Genomic DNA, 17043 nt, shown 5'->3' on the forward strand with positions numbered 1-17043 from the left:
GGAGGAAACATGGCAGCAAGTGATGAGGAAAAGGCTGATGAGCTTAATGCCTTCTTTGCCTCAGTCTTTAATAACAAGACTAGTTGTACTGAGGGAATCCAGCCTCCTCAGCCAGAAGACAAAGAGTGGGCAAACGACTCCCCTGCCTTCCAGGAGGAGATAGTCAGTGACTTGCTGCATCACAGAGTCTATTGGGACCAGATGGGATACACCCAAGGATGCTGAAGGAGCTGGCTGGAGTGCTCGCCAAGCCATTGTACATCATTTACCAGCAGTCCTGGCTGACCGGGGAGGTCCTGACTGATTGGAAATTGGCCAATGTGACGCCCATCTATAAGAAGGGTGAGAAGGATGATCCAGGAAATTAAAGGCCTGTTAGCTTGACTTCAGTGCCCGGGAAGCTGATGGAGCAGCTCATCCTGAGTACCATCACACAACACATGCAGGACAACCAGATGCTCAGGCCCAGTCAGCATGGGTTTGTGAAAGGCAGGTCCTGCTTGAACAAACCTCATCTCCTTCTACGACAGGGTGACCTGCTTATTGGGTGAGGGAAAGGATGTGGATGTTGTCTGCCTTGACTTCAGTAAGGCCTTTGACACCATTTCCCACAGCATTCTCCTGGCAAAACTGGCTGCTTGTGGCTTGGATGGGCACATGCTTTGCTGGGTAAAAAACTGTCTGGATGGCCGGGCCCAAAGAGTTGTGGTGAACGGACTTAAATCCGGTTGGCGGCCAGTCACAATTGGTGTCCCCGAAGGCTTGGTTTTGGAGCCACTCCTGTTTAACATCTTTTTTGATGATCTAGACGAGGGGATCGAGTGCACCCTCAGTCAGTTTGCAGGTGACCCCAAGTTGGGTGGGAGTGTTGATCTGCTCGAGGGCAGGGAGGCTCTGCAGAGAGACCTGGACAGGCTGGAGCCATGGGCTGAGCCCAACTGGGGGAGTGTCCAAAAGGCCAAATGCCGGGGGCTGCCCTTGGGCCACAACAACCCCCAGCAGCGCTACAGGCTTGGGGAGGAGTGGCTGGAGAGCTGCCAGTCAGAGAGGGACCTGGGGGTGCTGATTGACAGCCGGCTGAACAGGAGCCAGCAGTGTGCCCAGGGGGCCAAGAAGGCCAATGGCATCCTGGCTTGTGTCAGCAATAGCGTGGCCAGCAGGGACAGGGAAGGGATCTTACCCCTGTACTCGGAACTGGTGAGGCCACACCTCGATTCCTGTGTTCAGTTTTGGGCCCCTCACTCCAAAAAGGACATTGAATGACTTGAGCGTGTCCAGAGAAGGGCAACAAAGCTGGTGCAGGGTCTGGAGCACAGGTCATACGAGGAGCAGCTGAGGGAACTGGGGGTGTTTAGTCTGGAGAAGAGGAGGCTGAGGGGAGACCTCATCGTCCTTTACTGCTCCCGGAAAGGAGGTTGCAGAGAGCTGCGGATGAGTCTCTTGAACCAAGTAAGAAGTGATAGGACAAGAGGGAATGGCCTCAAGTTGCATCAGGGAAGGTTTAGACTGGATATTAGGAAGCATTTCTTTCCGGAAGGGGTTGTTGGGCATTGGAATGAGCTGCCCAGGGAGGTGGTGGAGTCCCCATCCCTGGAGGTGTTTCAGAGTCAGGTTGTCATAGTGCTGGGGGATCTGGTGTAGTTGGGAACTGTCAGTGTTAGGTTAATGGTTGGACTGGATGATCTTCAAGGTCTTTTCCAACCTAGATGACTCTGTGCTTCTTTGATTGCTGAGGGTGGTGGTAGAGCAGCAAAGATTGAGAAAAGAATTTCAGTCTGTGGTGTAGTTGTGGTGAGCAATTTTGATGCAAAAGTAGTAACACTGCAAGGTCCAGATACTTGAAGACACTTAATTTTCATGGACCTAGGGAGGAGTTAATATTCCCAAATAGTGTTTTGAAGGGCCTGAATAGTTGAGTTTTCTTTCTTGAGTTATGGCATCTTGGTTTTAGGAAGAAGGGGTGTTTTTTTCTTAGCAGAAGGCAAGCTGTTGATCTACTAAAGATGAAAATATTTTCAATGCTTGTCAAAGAAAACTCCCAACAAAATCCAAACCCTGGAATTGTCTTATTGAAGGGTGAATAGAGTCTTACTTCTAAGTATGTGATGTTTTCTTCTCTCCACTCACAGCTGTATTGCCCCAAACTATCAAGATAATTTAGCTGAGCTTAGGTTTATTTGGTAACTTTCTGTAGAGTAGATATGTGGGCCTGTGGGATTCCTGGTTAAAAAAAGGGCATTTTGGTCTGTAAACTGTTTGCTGAAGTTGCTTGTTTTCATTATGTTTACTTCAAGATACTAATTTTAAGTTAAATACTATTTTTAAAATGCTAAATGTAGTCATCTTTCCTTTCAGTCTTAACCCTACTGCCAGTATCCAGGTTCTTCAAGAAGTGTCCATGTCTCGGTATATTCCTCACCCTTTTCTTGTAGTGTCTGTTACGTTGACATCAGTGAGGACAGAGACTGGCATCACCTTGAAGATGCCTCAGCAGGTAACAGGTCTATAGTGCTCAAAATTTAAATTGATGCTTGGATGTTACCTTAGTCTTCAAATGTTACCTGGATGATAAATCAGTGGTTTTTCTGTGTGGTAAAATGCAGAACAGTTTTTTTCTGGTGCTTGTTATATAGACATTTTATGTGTGAATATGGGGGTTGTTGAAATAAAATCCAAACTCTTAATGCTATTTTGTATCTTCTCTTGTTATCTTATAAAATTTGGGGCCAAATCTTGGATGACAAATTAAACTTAACTATGCCAAGTATATGTTCCTCTATTGTGTATTTAAAGTTGAACAGCAGAGCAGTCCAGACATTAGGAAGTGCCTTTCTTGCAGCAGCAGGTCCATTACTCAAAGGATAAACAGAAGAAAGGAAAAGATGGCATATGAACCCATAAATTTACTCGTAGTAAATTTCCTACAACACTAAAAGTAAGATAATGTCCCCCACTAGTTATGTCAGGAGGTAGGCTAACAGCCAAACAATGAGTAAAGTGTGAAGGTGAAGCTCTGTCTTAACTCCAGGAAATTATTCAGGCCACTGGAAGCACAGTGCAAAGAGGCCTTGAAGTTTTTTGTCTGTAGTGTAAACAAATTAACCTTAACTATTTGAATATCTACAGTGTGAAGTGTATTTTCTTATCACAGCCACTACCTTAAGATAGATCAGAAGTTGGATTGTCCATGAGGTAGGCCCATAGACATGTGACGGTGTGTATTTTTGTCCACATACCAGAGCCACTGGCAGATATGAAGGCAAAGGCACAGATGTAAAATCTGAAGGCCTGTGCTTCTTCCTTCAGTTCATTGTAATTTAGAGTCCCATAATGCTGAGCATGTGTCCTGAGACTTTGATACAGATTTAGACAAGGGCATAAAAGGCAACATGCTTGTGGTTTTCTAGTCCGTCTTGCTGTGAGACAGTATTCTAATTCCTGAACTACCTGACCTACAATGTTTCCCAATTTAGAGAAAAACTTTCTAGAGTACTAGTAATATTTTAAACTTAGCTTCAGACTGAATGAATATTACCACTTTTCTTTCTAACTAAGAGCCAGTACCTTCAAACTTTGTCGATCCTCCTGCTCAAAAGAGAAGTATTAATATTAGCACTGAATGACACTGCACTGTAGACAAAGCAATGTGTCTGGAGTGTGTTAGCCTTTTCAGTGTTGTTAGCTATTGCTGACCTTAACCCCCAATGTTGCAAATTTACCATGCAAGCATTCTATGTATGTACTTTAAAACTAAACTTGATGGACAGCGTGGTATTAGCTCCAGTAATTTGGTTTAAAATCCACATGAAACAGTTCTGAAATATGTCTTCAGAAACAATACTTTGATTTCTTGATATACCTAACTAGAAAGATTTTTCTCTAACTGCAGCTTCTAAAAGTTCAAGATGCTGTATGAGTGTGAATAAACTCTCTTTGGCTTGTGTACCAGTGTTAGTCTTTGCAGTCAGATACTGGCAATCATACAGTGTTGATACTGATAAGAATACAGAGCTTTCTTTTCCTTAAAATCCTTTGGCTTGCCCATGCCAGGAGGCTTAGGTGAAAAAAGCCCTTATCAAATAAACATGTGGAATGAGTCTAGTGAACATGAAACCTTCCAAGGTTTACTCCTTTGCACAAGAACTACATAAACTATCTGTAGGTACTTAGTTCTACTTGATTTTTCTGACTCCTGCACTGAATTTGGTTGTTAGTCATCTCTGTACAGTAGCACAGATAATTTACTCTTCTTATTCTGGGTTGTGTTTTGTGGTCATGGGTAAAATGATGCATTCAGAAAGCTTAACTAATTTGTATAATACCTTTTTATCCTTAGGCTTGTGAGGCTGAAAGTATTATGCTAAACTTAGCAGGTCAACTCATCATGTTGCAAAGAGATCGATCTGGACCCCAGATACGAGATAAGGATAATAATCCTAATCAAAGGAAGCATGTGAGTAAATATATGTGAAATATTGTATATGCTTCAAAGATGTTGTCAGTGACTGTGGAAGGGAGCAGTCCAGGCATGAAGAGGTCTATAATGTTAAGGCACTGTCTACTCTTACAGGCTGAATTGTTAGCTGGAAGTAAATTACTACTCCCATGATTTTTTTTTTTTCTCTTAAGAATCTGTGAAATGTTACTTAATACTTAATTGTGTGAATGTCTAACTATTTACTACTTGTGTTTACCACTTTTATTGTGGTGAAAGATAGGAGTTTTAAGCATAAAGGTGCTGTACAAAACTCGGTATGCACTAATGACAGAAAGTCTCCAGTCTACCTAAAACTGTTCTGTATGTTTATGGAACATTATCATTTTTTGCAGAGTACGTTTACAAAGTTCCTAAACCCAGCAATAATAGAAATCAGTGACTAAACTTTTTAGTTTTTCTGTGCCAATGAAAAACAATTCTACATGAAACAAGCACTTTGGGAGAGTGAGATCTGAAAAATTTAGATGAAGGGTTGTTTGCAGCTCCATCAAACACTAGCAAATTTGGCATTTGTTGTAGTTTTGTCAGTTCTAGGTTGGACTCCTGCGCTGAGGAAGCAGAGAGTGGGTTTTTATTTTTCTCCCTTACTCTCACCTCTCTGGCTTCCTCACTAAGTGTAAGGAGGTTAAACAAATGACAGAAATGTCTTTTGAATTAATGTAAGTAATAAGTGGTATTTTCCCCGGTGCTAGGTTGCAGTTAAGGGATAAGCAGATTTGCTTCTTCTTTGTTAGAAGAGGAACATGTTTGAAGAGAGTAGTTCTTAGCTGAAAAAAGAGTTCTTGTGAAGGGGGTAAAAAAAAATAAAAAGCAATAATGGATTCTGATTTTTTCTTTTCTTTCTATTGAATAGCTGCCTTTTTGTGCTCCAGTTGTCCTAGCCCAGTCTGTTGAAAATGTATGGACTACTTGCAGGATCAACAAACAGAAACGCCACTTATTGGAGGCTCTGTGGCTCAGCTGTGGTGGGGCAGGTATGAAAGTCTGGCTTCCCCTGTTTCCCAGAGATCATCGAAAACCACATTCCTTTCTGTCAAGACGGATCATGCTGCCTTTTCACATCAACATATATCCATTGGCTGTTTTGTTTGAAGATGCCTTGGTTCTTGGTGCTGTTAATGACACTGTGCTCTATGACTGTTTATACACTCAAACCAGTGCTAGAGAACACTTAGAGGTTCTCTTTCCTTTCTCCATTGTTGAGAGAACCTCTCAGATCTACCTCCATCACATTTTACGCCAGCTCTTGGTTAGGAACCTCGGTGAACAAGCCTTGCTTTTGGCCCACTCCTGTGCCACATTACCATACTTTCCTCACGTATTAGAACTGATGCTTCATGAAGTGCTGGAAGAAGAAGCTACCTCGCGGGAACCCATTCCCGACCCTCTGCTTCCCACTGTGGCGAAGTTCATTACAGAGTTCCCCCTCTTCCTGCAGACAGTTGTTCATTGTGCTAGGAAGACAGAATATGCCCTGTGGAATTACCTTTTTGCTGCTGTTGGAAACCCAAAGGACTTATTTGAAGAGTGCTTGATGGCCCAGGACTTGGACACAGCTGCCTCTTATCTTATTATCCTACAGGTAATGGTACCTCATAAATTGCAAGAGAGGTGATATTTACTAACGTAGTATTTAAAAAATATTGGCATACCAAAGTTAAGCATGTTAAACAAATCCGTAACAGTTTTCTGTTGAGATTATGTCCATTTATGAAGGGGAGGAGTATCATGCAATGTAAGTAGTTAGTTTACTGTTACACAAGGAAAATAACAGTATAAAATTTGCTGGTTTTAGTCTTTGGTATACTAGAACAGGTCATGATGTGGTCTGACTTAGACTTAACAGGACTCTTGTTGCTTGATGGCAAAAGCAAATGACTTAATTATGCTTTATTGCTTGCAGAATATGGAAGTTCCAGCAGTTAGCAGACAGCATGCTACTCTCCTATTTAATACTGCCTTAGAGCAGGGAAAGTGGGATCTTTGTCGTCATATGATCAGATTTCTTAAAGCCATTGGTTCTGGAGAAACAGAAACACCTCCAGCTACACCAACAACTCAGGTTTGTGATGAAGTAAATACTGTGCGTCAGACTTTGTATGAGTAATCTTGCTATTATATAGCACATTTGCTCCTCTGACTGTATGTTTTGTTTTTCTTGGTTTTAGGAACCTAGTTCAAGTAGTAGCTTTGAGTTCTTCAGACATCGGAGCATTAGTTTATCCCAATCAGCAGAGAATCTCCATAGCAAATTTAACTTGACAAAAACACTGAGTATGCCCTCTGGCCCATCTGGAAAAAGGTAACTGGTAGCAATGTTCTCTCCTTCCCCATTTTGTTAGGTACTATATTAAATCTCTTACCAATTTAAGTTACAGAGGTACATTATATGATAGAGTTAGATTTGTCATAGTCTCTGTCCACAACCTGCATTTGTCTTTTCCTGACTCTTATAACTCATAATGTCTGTGCCCCTCTTACGTTCTTGGGAGAATATATTCTCACACATGTAAATATATGTGTCTGAGTATGTATATGTACACAGGCACACTTATGTGGATATTGCTGACCAAAAGCCTCTGAGTCCACTGGATGCATATGTAGTAATTTAAATAGCTAATTGAGATCGCATGCCTTGTATCTGAAGGATCTGTTTTGCTGAAAGGTATGTCTTGAACAGCTTGCAGTACTGCAACATCATAGTATACATTGTACTGTGATACTGTGCACATCTTAACACTAGATGTGTGTTAACATTGTGATACCATAAATAGAGCCTTTTATACTTTGGGGTAAATGCCTCTTAAACTACTGTATACAGAATTCATATTGATCAGTATTAATGCTCAGAAGCAGCACTGAGTTTGGATTTATTATCTTGGTTTTGGCTTTTTTCCCCCCATATAAGACCTTCAAAACAATCTTAGTACAAATTCAAATGTTTTTATTTAGCATTTTTCCCTAGAGAAAAGATGTACCTTAGTGTTTAATAGGAAGGTTCTCTGAACTTGTTTCTTGGAAGTCACTTTGCAATGGCATCTACCTTTTTATTGCTCCTTCTTTACCTTTTTTCTACATTGCTAATAGTTTAATACACTCTGGACACTGCTGCTATTGTAACCTTCTTCCCTTATTTCACTTAACCTGGTGAGGCAGTGGGATCTTTTAGAGAGCATAAATAGCAAGGAATGATGGAAAACGCTCTTGCTGGCATATAGAAAGCTCCCACTACTACTCTGGACACTTGATGTAATATGGTTGTGGCCAACAGCCTTTACAACTTCTTTTTATCAATCTTAATGTCACTGTTCTCTGGTCTGTCTATAGGTGGAGTAAAGACAGTGACTGTGCAGAGAACATGTATATTGACATGATGCTCTGGCGGCATGCTCGGCGTCTGCTAGAAGAAATCAAGCTGAAAGACCTTGGCTGCTTTGCTGCACAGTTAGGCTTTGAGCTGATTGGCTGGCTGTGCAAGGAGCGAGCCAGAGCTGCCCGTGTGGACGATTTTGTGTTTGCTTTGAAAAAGCTACACAAGGATTTCCTCTGGCCATTTCCAGTCATACCGGCTTCGTCCATTAATTCACCTTTCAAGAATGGAAAGTACAAGACAGGTGCTGTAACATCTGATTTGGTTTGGACTAGGTTTCCCTCCTAAAGTCCTACACCCATCAGTCTGAATCTGTCCTTCCTCAGTTCAGCCAAGCAAAGAACAGGCTGAAGCTGGCCCCGGCACAGCTTTCTCACACAGGGTGTGTTTTTTGAAGGAATTCCGTTTAGCACAGGCAGCATCTCTTGTGTAGTCTGATTACACTACTGTTTCTATTGAGTTTTCTTGCTTTCTTGTGTGCACTGAACTGGATATCACTGGTGCAGATGTTGAGTTGAACATGGATGTTGCTCTTTGATGTAAATTATGCTACAGAAAGTTACTAAAATCAACATTCTTATATAGTCTTTAAATGAGGTTTTGATAAACTTTTTTATATTTAAAGTAATGTCCTTGATGTTTGAAATTTGCTTTATGTTAAAGGGTAAGACTTTTGAGGACTTGCTGTAAACTTCCTTTGTATTACTAATCTCTAAATTCACTAATTTATCTTCCTAGGGGCAAAGTTGATACTAGCTGCAAGGTCTTCCTCTTTTTGGTAGTAGCAGCACCATTACTTAGTTCTGTTGATGTTAACACTTCATCAGCTAGTATTTTTTTTTATGCCAGTGCTGATATAAGCTGATGAGAAATTCTTGTAGTACCTGAACTTGCTGCATTTCCTTGCTTTTGGTGATCCCTCAGCAAACTAATTGAACATTGACTTAACACAAGTTTTAGCTTCCTGAAATGCCCAGTGAGAACTTTGAAAATTTCCTTTTTGATGGTTACAAGAGTTTTCTTTGATGGGTTCTTTTTTTTTAGCCGTGGGCGAGCACCTGCTAAAATCTCAGTCTGCAGATACCTTTGTGAACATGGACATGGATACAGGGGTTTCAAACACACCTCGGAGCCGCAGCTGGCTTGGCACTATCAGCTCCTCTCAGAGAGAGATTGACACTGTTTCATCCCATGGACCACACATGCAAGATGCATTCCTTTCTCCTTTGCTAAGTAAAGGTTAGTCACTCTTTCTTCTGTCTGCTCATTGGAAAAATGCACCTGGAAGTATGCACTTAAATTTTGATACTTGAATGCCACTGCTGTATTGTTGCTTTTCAGCTGCTGATAATCATAATTCAGGAAAGAAAAAAGAGGTCATTGAAAAGTGAAGTCAAATTTTTACAACAGAAAGATAATGTCCATGTTACACATCTTTAAGTACTTGAAGTAGAACATGAAATTCGATATTTGCTGAAGTTCCTTCTGTGGTGATAACATGAATTTAGTACTTTCAGTCTGTCTGGAAAGTGTTCTAAGTTTTTTATTGAAGAAGTTGAGGAAATTATAGTCCCATATAGTTTTCTTTTCCTATGGCTTTGTTTAAATCACTTTTCTAAAAGCTCAAATGGATGAGCTTATGAAAATACAAAGTGAAGTTTTATTCTCTATGCGTATTTTCTGACCACATTCAGAGATGGGAAATATTTGCCTGACCATTCTCTTTGGTTTTTTACTCCCTCTTGTCCTCAAGCATAGAGCAATGTTTTCAACAGTGTCTATGTCATGTGATTTCCACTTTACTGGGGGAAAGACCTAAGTAGCTAAGTGTGAACTACAGTCTCCCCAAGATGCTAGGGCCTCCTGTGAGAGTCAGAGCACTTGTGGCTGCTATTTAACAAGTGGACAGGCTTTAAAAAATGAAGGAGGAGTGAGTGAGGTTGTCTCCCTCTGCTTGGGCACTGCTTCATTCTATTTTCACTCCTGTTTCTCTGGTTTGTTACTTCTGGAGAGTGCAAGAATGCATTAGGTTTAAGAAAGTTTGTTACAGAAGTCTCTGAAATAGTATAATTTAAATGGGGAAAATACCTTTCTCTTTTCATTGCACTATCTTGTACTGCTGTCTGCCACTACTGCTGTTTGTATAAACAAGTATCTCATTTTTTTCTGAGCTGGATGTAGACCTTCGAGTTCAATGGACTTTGATATGCATTTTGAAGCAGTTTATTTCTAAACGAAACTAAATTACTAGCCTTTAAAATGTTGAGAGCTGAATTCTAATGTTAATTTCACAAACAGCAGTGGTATTCATGGGCAAGAAGCTAATAACTTTGACTTTCTAAACATTTTCCACAGAAAAGATGACTTTAATATGGAAACAGTTCTAAAGGGTGGGTGCCTTAATGGCTCACCACTGTATCACGGTTTTAGCTTTGATGTTCCTGTGGAAATTCTGTGACTGCATCTACTCGTCATGTTTTTACTAGAAACCGTATTTCTGTAATTAATGCAGGTAAATATATTACTGAGCATTTAAAATCTTTAGGGTTTTGTATGAATAAAAGAACTTGCTGTTGCATCTTCATTTTTAACAAAGTTAAAGGTTAAGAAAGCAGTATCTTCAGACAGACTGCAACCCTTTCTACAGACTTAATTTCAGGACTATAGCATATAAGAGGCTGTCACTGTGCTCTTACAATGATTGTCAACACATCTTTAGGAACCCCTATTGATACTATTTTGCATAATTGTCTTTATTTGATAGAAAACCTACTGCATTCCTGCAATAATAGTTCTACCATATAGTGTGACAAGAATGCTGAACTGTATGCCTGAATGCACAGTATGCCTAAAGTGTAACTTCTTAGCACTGATACACAAGAAAGCATTACTGTGTAACTTGTCAGTTTGTATAGGAAATAGTTCAGAAATTCCCAGTCTTACTAAAGTAAGTAGTTTCTTTTTCCCTTATGTTTCTGAGTGTTTTTGATAGGTGATGAATGCAGCATTGGTTCCGCAACAGACCTGACCGAAACAAGTTCTATGGTGGATGGTGACTGGACCATGGTGGATGAAAACTTCTCCAGTTTAAGTTTAACACAGTCAGAGCTTGAACATCTCTCTCTAGAACTGGCTAGTAAAGGGCCACACAAGTCACAGGTCCAGCTGCGGTAAGTAATGTAATGCTTGCATTTGAAACATAAAATGACTAGTATGCAGCATGAAGAGAAAGAAATACTGTCTACAGAATCACACTAGGATTTTATTTCTTTTTTCACACTGAAGATAAGTAGACTGTTTTTCCATACAGGTACTTGCTACATATCTTCTTGGAAGCAGGATGTCTGGATTGGTGCATTATCATAGGCCTTATCCTCAGAGAATCTTCAGTAATCAACCAGGTTTTCAGTATAATGCAGTCCTCTGATATTGATGGAGAAATCTGTCAGAATATCAAGACTGGCCTATATGCTGTTGACAAATGGGCTTCTACAGATTGGTAAGTATTATTTTCCACCTTCATTTTCATTCCAGTTACCTAAAAAACCCCTTAATTATCTCAGCCCTAGCTGAAACGATTATTTAAAAGCACTTTTGCAGAAAACTTCTGGGTACTCACTTAACACAGCTGTGATAAAACTGGAAAAAAACCCCAACCAAACCCAAATCAGCCAACTCCCCAACCTCTATTGTTTGATTACGGTTGCCTTTTTGCGTCTATTTAAAAAAAAAACCAAACTGTTTCTGTACAGGAAGGATTATAGAAGATACTAATTTATATTAAACATCTCCCAAGAAAAAATGCTTCTCAGACATATGACAGCAGTACTATTTTTTTAATTTACTCATGCTGTACCATTATTTTCCTAGCCCTGGGTACAAGCCATTTCTAAATATCATCAAACCACAGATCCAGAAACTAAGTGAAATAGCAGAAGAGCAAGTACAGCCTGAAGCTTTTCAGCCAGTGAATCCTTCTAAGGTTACTGAGCAAGTGAACCCCAGAGCTGAGGAAAGCAGGACTTCATCTAGCCATGGCCCTAATCCTCAGAGTGATGCTGGCAACAGCGGTGCAAGCAGGCATGAAGAGGACAAATCTAAGACAGAGGATGAGGATTCATTCCAAGAAGGTAGTTATGACTGTGTTGTGTCTTAAACGGAAGATGAACAACTTCCCAAGCATCAGGTGTGAAAGGAAGCAAACCAGCTTAGACATGCTTCCATCTTTTGGATGTAACTTTTTTTTTTAAATATATTTCAATCTTTGAAATATTAAGTGGGGATAACTAAGCAGCAGTTTCATCTAATAACTTCAAAAGGAGGCAAGATTTATTTTTTTTTATTGCAATCTTCAGACTGCAGCTTTAGGTTTTGATACTTAATAGTGTTGAGAGACAGTGAATATATATGGAGACAGGTTCAGCTAATGTTCATCAGTACCTTTACACCAACACCACTTGTTCTGAAGAAACTATTTATCTCTTGCTTGAGTATAAAAGGCAAAGAGGGGATTAAATTTAAAAACTCTTATCCTTTGCAGATTGCCTGCCTAAGAAATGTCTGATCAATGCAGTTCAGATTGGTTTGATATTGGTATTTTGTATTAAAGGACTGTAAAATATATTGTATGTTTTTGTGAATACTCTTGTACAAATACTCAAGGCTGTACCTTATTTGAGGGTACCTATATGTATTGTGCATGTTTCTAGATGACTAGTAAAGTTAAAGCAGAGTTGCACTTCTTTCTGGATGAGGCATACTTTACTGACCTGACATTGACACAAGGTGGCTTACCTGTTTTTTTACTGCCACTTACAGATCTTGTAGGAATTGCTGAAGGTTATTTATTTCATTGTAAATTCTTTTCTGAAAAATGGATTTTTTAAAATGTAAATAATCATCCTATACTCTTGCTATGGAAAATTAGTTTAACAGCTCATACTTAAACATTTTTCAAACATTTTATAATATGCATACTTGTAACTAAGACATATTTAACTTTCATACAATGTTATGGAAAGCTGGCTGCAGAAGTCTGTTGCTTTGAGGTACTTACTTTTTCTAGCTGCTGTCCCTATGTAATAACTACCTGTAACAGTATTAATTTAGATATTAGCTTGTTTGTACTGTGCAATCTGAACAAAAATGCAACATTATTCATTTTATACAAAATAAACTAGTTTATTTTTTATAACATCACTTGATTACTGACATGGACCAAACTAGTCATTGTAGGGTAGTTAGAACATGTGTTGCTTTCCTAGTGTAGTTACTAAATGCACATCCATTTAAACTCTGAAAATTAAGACTATTTACAATTAAGTTGAAATAAATTGTGGTTTTATTATCTTTATTTCTTTTGTAGATAAGATCAAGTGCTTTAAAATGTACAAATATTAAACTGTTGCTTTAGAATGGCTTTACTAAGCCAATACAACCAGTACAAGTGCAATAATTGTGAGTATTACTTGGAAAGCTGGAGACTTTAGTGAATACAGCTTAAATTTCCGTTTAAGAATTGAAACTAATGTTGAAGTTCTAGGAAAGAAATCTGGTTCAAGAGTCCCAGCATTAAGCTTAGTCTGCATTGTAGCTACTGGTTACAGATAATGTCTATCATACCTACAAGCCTGTTGTGATCTGACATCAAATCCATTATTAAGGGGATACTTAAAGCTTTTTTTTGATAAAAAAACCTGCTTAATCTATGTTAAAAGAAATAAAAACTGTGCTTCAAGTTAATATTTTTCTGTGGTTCTGTGGTGATATAAGCCAAGCCTGTCCTGATCAGCTTTCAGCTGTTCAGGTTTTGGATCTGTGCAAATAAAAGCAAACATTAACTGATATACAAACATTCTTAATATTAGTATCTTACTACTGTGCTACTGTTGTTTAGCAGTTAAATCTTTTTAGTTGTGAAATTTTAGAAGTTTGTACTTCTTTAGTAGAATTCTCTCTATGCAAATCTTACGTGCTAATTTTGTATTTCAATTTTACTGCTGTTATACCTGTCATTAAAAGACACATGTATTCAACTTTACTTGAAGTTACTCCTGTGGAAAATAACAACTATTTCTGACTTCAAGACATTGACAGTAAATTACTAGAATTCAAGAGTTCGTCTCAGAGAAACAACGCTTTCAGTGAAACTACCTGAGGAATAGTGTTTGTTTGCTACATCATACACCTATGGCCTGTTTTACAGGATGAAAGTATCAAGCTTGTAAGTTAAAAATTACCTTATTAGTGCATCTTTTAATGTTGTGAACAAGGCTGGGGTAGGAGACTGCAGAGGTGGCCTCTGTGAGTAGAGCCCAGGAGCTGCCCCTGTGTCAGACAGCCAACTCCAACAGACCCACCATGGGACACAGCTGAGCCCATCAGCCAAGCTGGTGCCTCTTCTCTGTAATGTACTTAATGAGGGGTAAATAAAAATGCTGTGCAGCAGCTGTGAGAAATGAGTGAGCAGAAAAAAAAAAAAGAGAGGAACAGTCCTGCAAAGAGCCAGACCCATAAAGTAGGCACAGGTGCAGAGATCCCCTGCAGCCTGTGGATCTGTAGAAGTAAACATGTATGTCATGGTTTAATGCCAGCCAGCAAGTAAGCACCCCACAGCCCCTTGCTCACTCCTCCCCCCTCTCAATGGGGGGAGAATTGAAAAGAGGTAAAACTCATGGGTTGAGGTAAGAATGGTTTAATAACCAAAAAAAAACCCCAAAACCCAATGTAATGGAAAAGTATGTAATAAAAAAGTGGTAAAACAAAACCCAAGACAAGACTGTATCTCATGGAAGGAACTGCGTGCTGGAGCAGGGGAAGTGTAAGGAGGAAGGAGCAGCGGAGAGGAGGTGCTAGGGACTGACGATGGCCTGACCATCAGTCATTCTTAGAGCTTTCTGAAACCAAAATTTTTTAAAAAGCTGTTTTGTTACGGGCCAGTGATGCTTCTCACTCCACTTGAAATACAGGTAGCAGTGACTAGATCTCCCTAAATTGACTTATACTTCCTGTTCAAACCTCAACTTTATCCTTGGCATGTGTTCAAGCTGTGTCTGCAGCTCTGATGGACTACGACACTTAATGGTTCTAACAGAATCTCTTCTGCAGTGAACAGGAAAGCCTGACTAATTTGCAGGAATAATTCATCCTCTGAGACTGGAACAGACTTTTATGAAGACTAAGAATCCATGTTCTATCGTCAAACAGAATTCACACTTGTGCAAAATTTGCACTGTTGAACTACACAGTTCTGTGACTGATCTTGCATGGCTTTTTAACCTTCCTTCACTAAGACTGCATATCAAGTTCTAAAATGGGTCATCCTGCAGGCTCCTCCCAGATTGTTATCAAGAACCAGATTAGGTTTAGCCCTCCAGGAAGAAAGGACTGAACAGCATTACCATGCAGGTAAACTAACTCTTCATGCTACAATTAGCCCTGTATAGACTTGTTAGATCTTGTCTATTTGATTAGTGTTTTTCCAACAACAGTTGCAACCCAACCTAGATTGAACAGACATTAAGGACAGGTCTTGCTGACACAAACAGCTCTGCTCAGATCAACAGTCTGTCACTTTGTGTATGATAGCTGAAATTCTCCTGTTCATTGCACCTATCCCAACACTTTCTTCAGTCGCATACTTCTGCTTGACAGGCAATCTGAAGGTACAGTGACAAAATCTAATGCTGCGTTAGATTGTGTAACCACAACACATACAGGCCTCCTTTGCCAGGACATGTTTACATTGATAAAATGCATATTTCTGAAACTCTTTTACCTACAGATATGTCCTATATTAACATACATAGTACTATATTACCTAACAGATTCTCAAAGCCATCAAAAGTCAGGGAAGAACTCTAGCACTAAGGAAGAGTAAAGCAATTTAGAAGTGGCTGTGGATGTAACTGCTTCAGATAAGCATAGGGGAATTCCAGTCAGCTAGCTGCTTACTGCCCCTAGTAAAAATAAAGATTTTTTCTACTCCCATACCCTTCTATCCTTAAAATTACCAGCTGCTTGCTTTTTTGTATATTTCACAGAATAAAACACACAATACTTTTAATGAGAAATAATAAACCACAGTAGCAGAAGACTAACCTGCTTGTACTGAGTGGGGAAGCAGATGAACACTGAAGCAGTTAGCAAAAACTTCCATCCTGTTTTTCTACCTGTGATCAACAGTGAATTTGCTCTCAACTATAAGTTTAGCAAAGAATACTTAGCTCTGGTACCACATCTTGTTTCAAGAACCACCCTTCTCTCCAGGCAACCATCCAGTGCCCTCATTTTAACACTTCGCAGCTCAGATAATTCTTACATTCTTTTCCCCTGCATACCTTCCACGTAGCTCCAAATCAAGCTGTCTAACTGCAGTAATACTTAGCAGTATTTCCACCCCAAGCTTAAATAAAACATCAGTGCAATTCATAAAAACAACTCAAATATTGTTTTTCAGCATGATTAAAGGAAACTTTTATTTAAGAAGACAGAAATTTACAAGAAATTAGATCTCTCTCAATTAAATTATTTAATAAAGGTTAAATCCTGAGTTAGCAAAAGCTACTGCTTCACTAAGTTTCAGAAGTTGCTAACAGACATTTTTATATTTTTGGCTCTCAGTAGGAACTCACACAGCATTTTTCAAAGCTTTAAATCAGATGCAAAACAAAAATCAAAACTGAGGAAGGTAGAAAATATCAGTGCAGCTTTAGTTAACTAGCTGTGTACCAGCTAGAGTGCAGTACTAAACATTTGTTGATTCAAGACACAAGAGTTATAAACCAAAACTCCATTTTTCAAATCATTAATAGCACATTTAAAAAAAAAAAAGTGTAATGTAGGGATTGTAGTTTTGAATCAGATACAATCAAGTAAGTGATCATTAATGCATGTTAATGTAGAAAGACCCATTGGTTTCAAGATACTGATGGCCAGTTCACTATGATTACAGTAATTAAATCTCTTACTCTAGCCCATGAGTCAGCTGGCAGTCTTCACAAATGTACCTTGCAACAAATGAAACTGCTTCTTGCTACTATTGTACACAACTACAGAACAATTTTAAGGAAAAACACCTAATCAGGGAGATGCTGTCCATCACAGCTCACATAAAGTGTCACAAAATTTTCTTTCACATGCCCCACAAACTTCCCAGTATTAGCATGTTTTTTAC

General features: G+C 39.2%; 1 protein-coding gene across 4 annotated transcripts in view; it reads left to right on the plus strand.

Moving 5' to 3' along the window:
• The window catches only part of RIC1 (RIC1 homolog, RAB6A GEF complex partner 1), a 56009-nt gene extending 42101 nt beyond the window's left edge, over positions 1–13908 (plus strand). For 2 of the 4 annotated variants that reach the window (XM_026866762.1, XM_026866763.1), the window contains exons 17-26: positions 2356–2494; positions 4337–4453; positions 5352–6080; positions 6402–6560; positions 6667–6800; positions 7826–8112; positions 8913–9107; positions 10849–11038; positions 11179–11367; positions 11739–13908. In XM_026866762.1, the coding sequence (XP_026722563.1) occupies positions 2356–2494; positions 4337–4453; positions 5352–6080; positions 6402–6560; positions 6667–6800; positions 7826–8112; positions 8913–9107; positions 10849–11038; positions 11179–11367; positions 11739–12024 (2425 nt within the window). In that variant the 3' untranslated portion in view covers positions 12025–13908. Of the gene's footprint in view, positions 1–2355; positions 2495–4336; positions 4454–5351; positions 6081–6401; positions 6561–6666; positions 6801–7825; positions 8113–8912; positions 9108–10823; positions 11039–11178; positions 11368–11738 lie in introns of those variants that run through there. The other 2 variants (XM_026866764.1, XM_026866765.1) reach the window with 2 other exon arrangements.
• The last annotated feature ends 3135 nt before the right edge of the window (positions 13909–17043 follow it).

The sequence above is a fragment of the Athene cunicularia genome (genome assembly GCF_003259725.1).
Source record: "Athene cunicularia isolate RWA chromosome Z unlocalized genomic scaffold, athCun1 chrZ_part4, whole genome shotgun sequence".
Classification (NCBI taxonomy): Eukaryota; Metazoa; Chordata; class Aves; order Strigiformes; family Strigidae; genus Athene; species Athene cunicularia.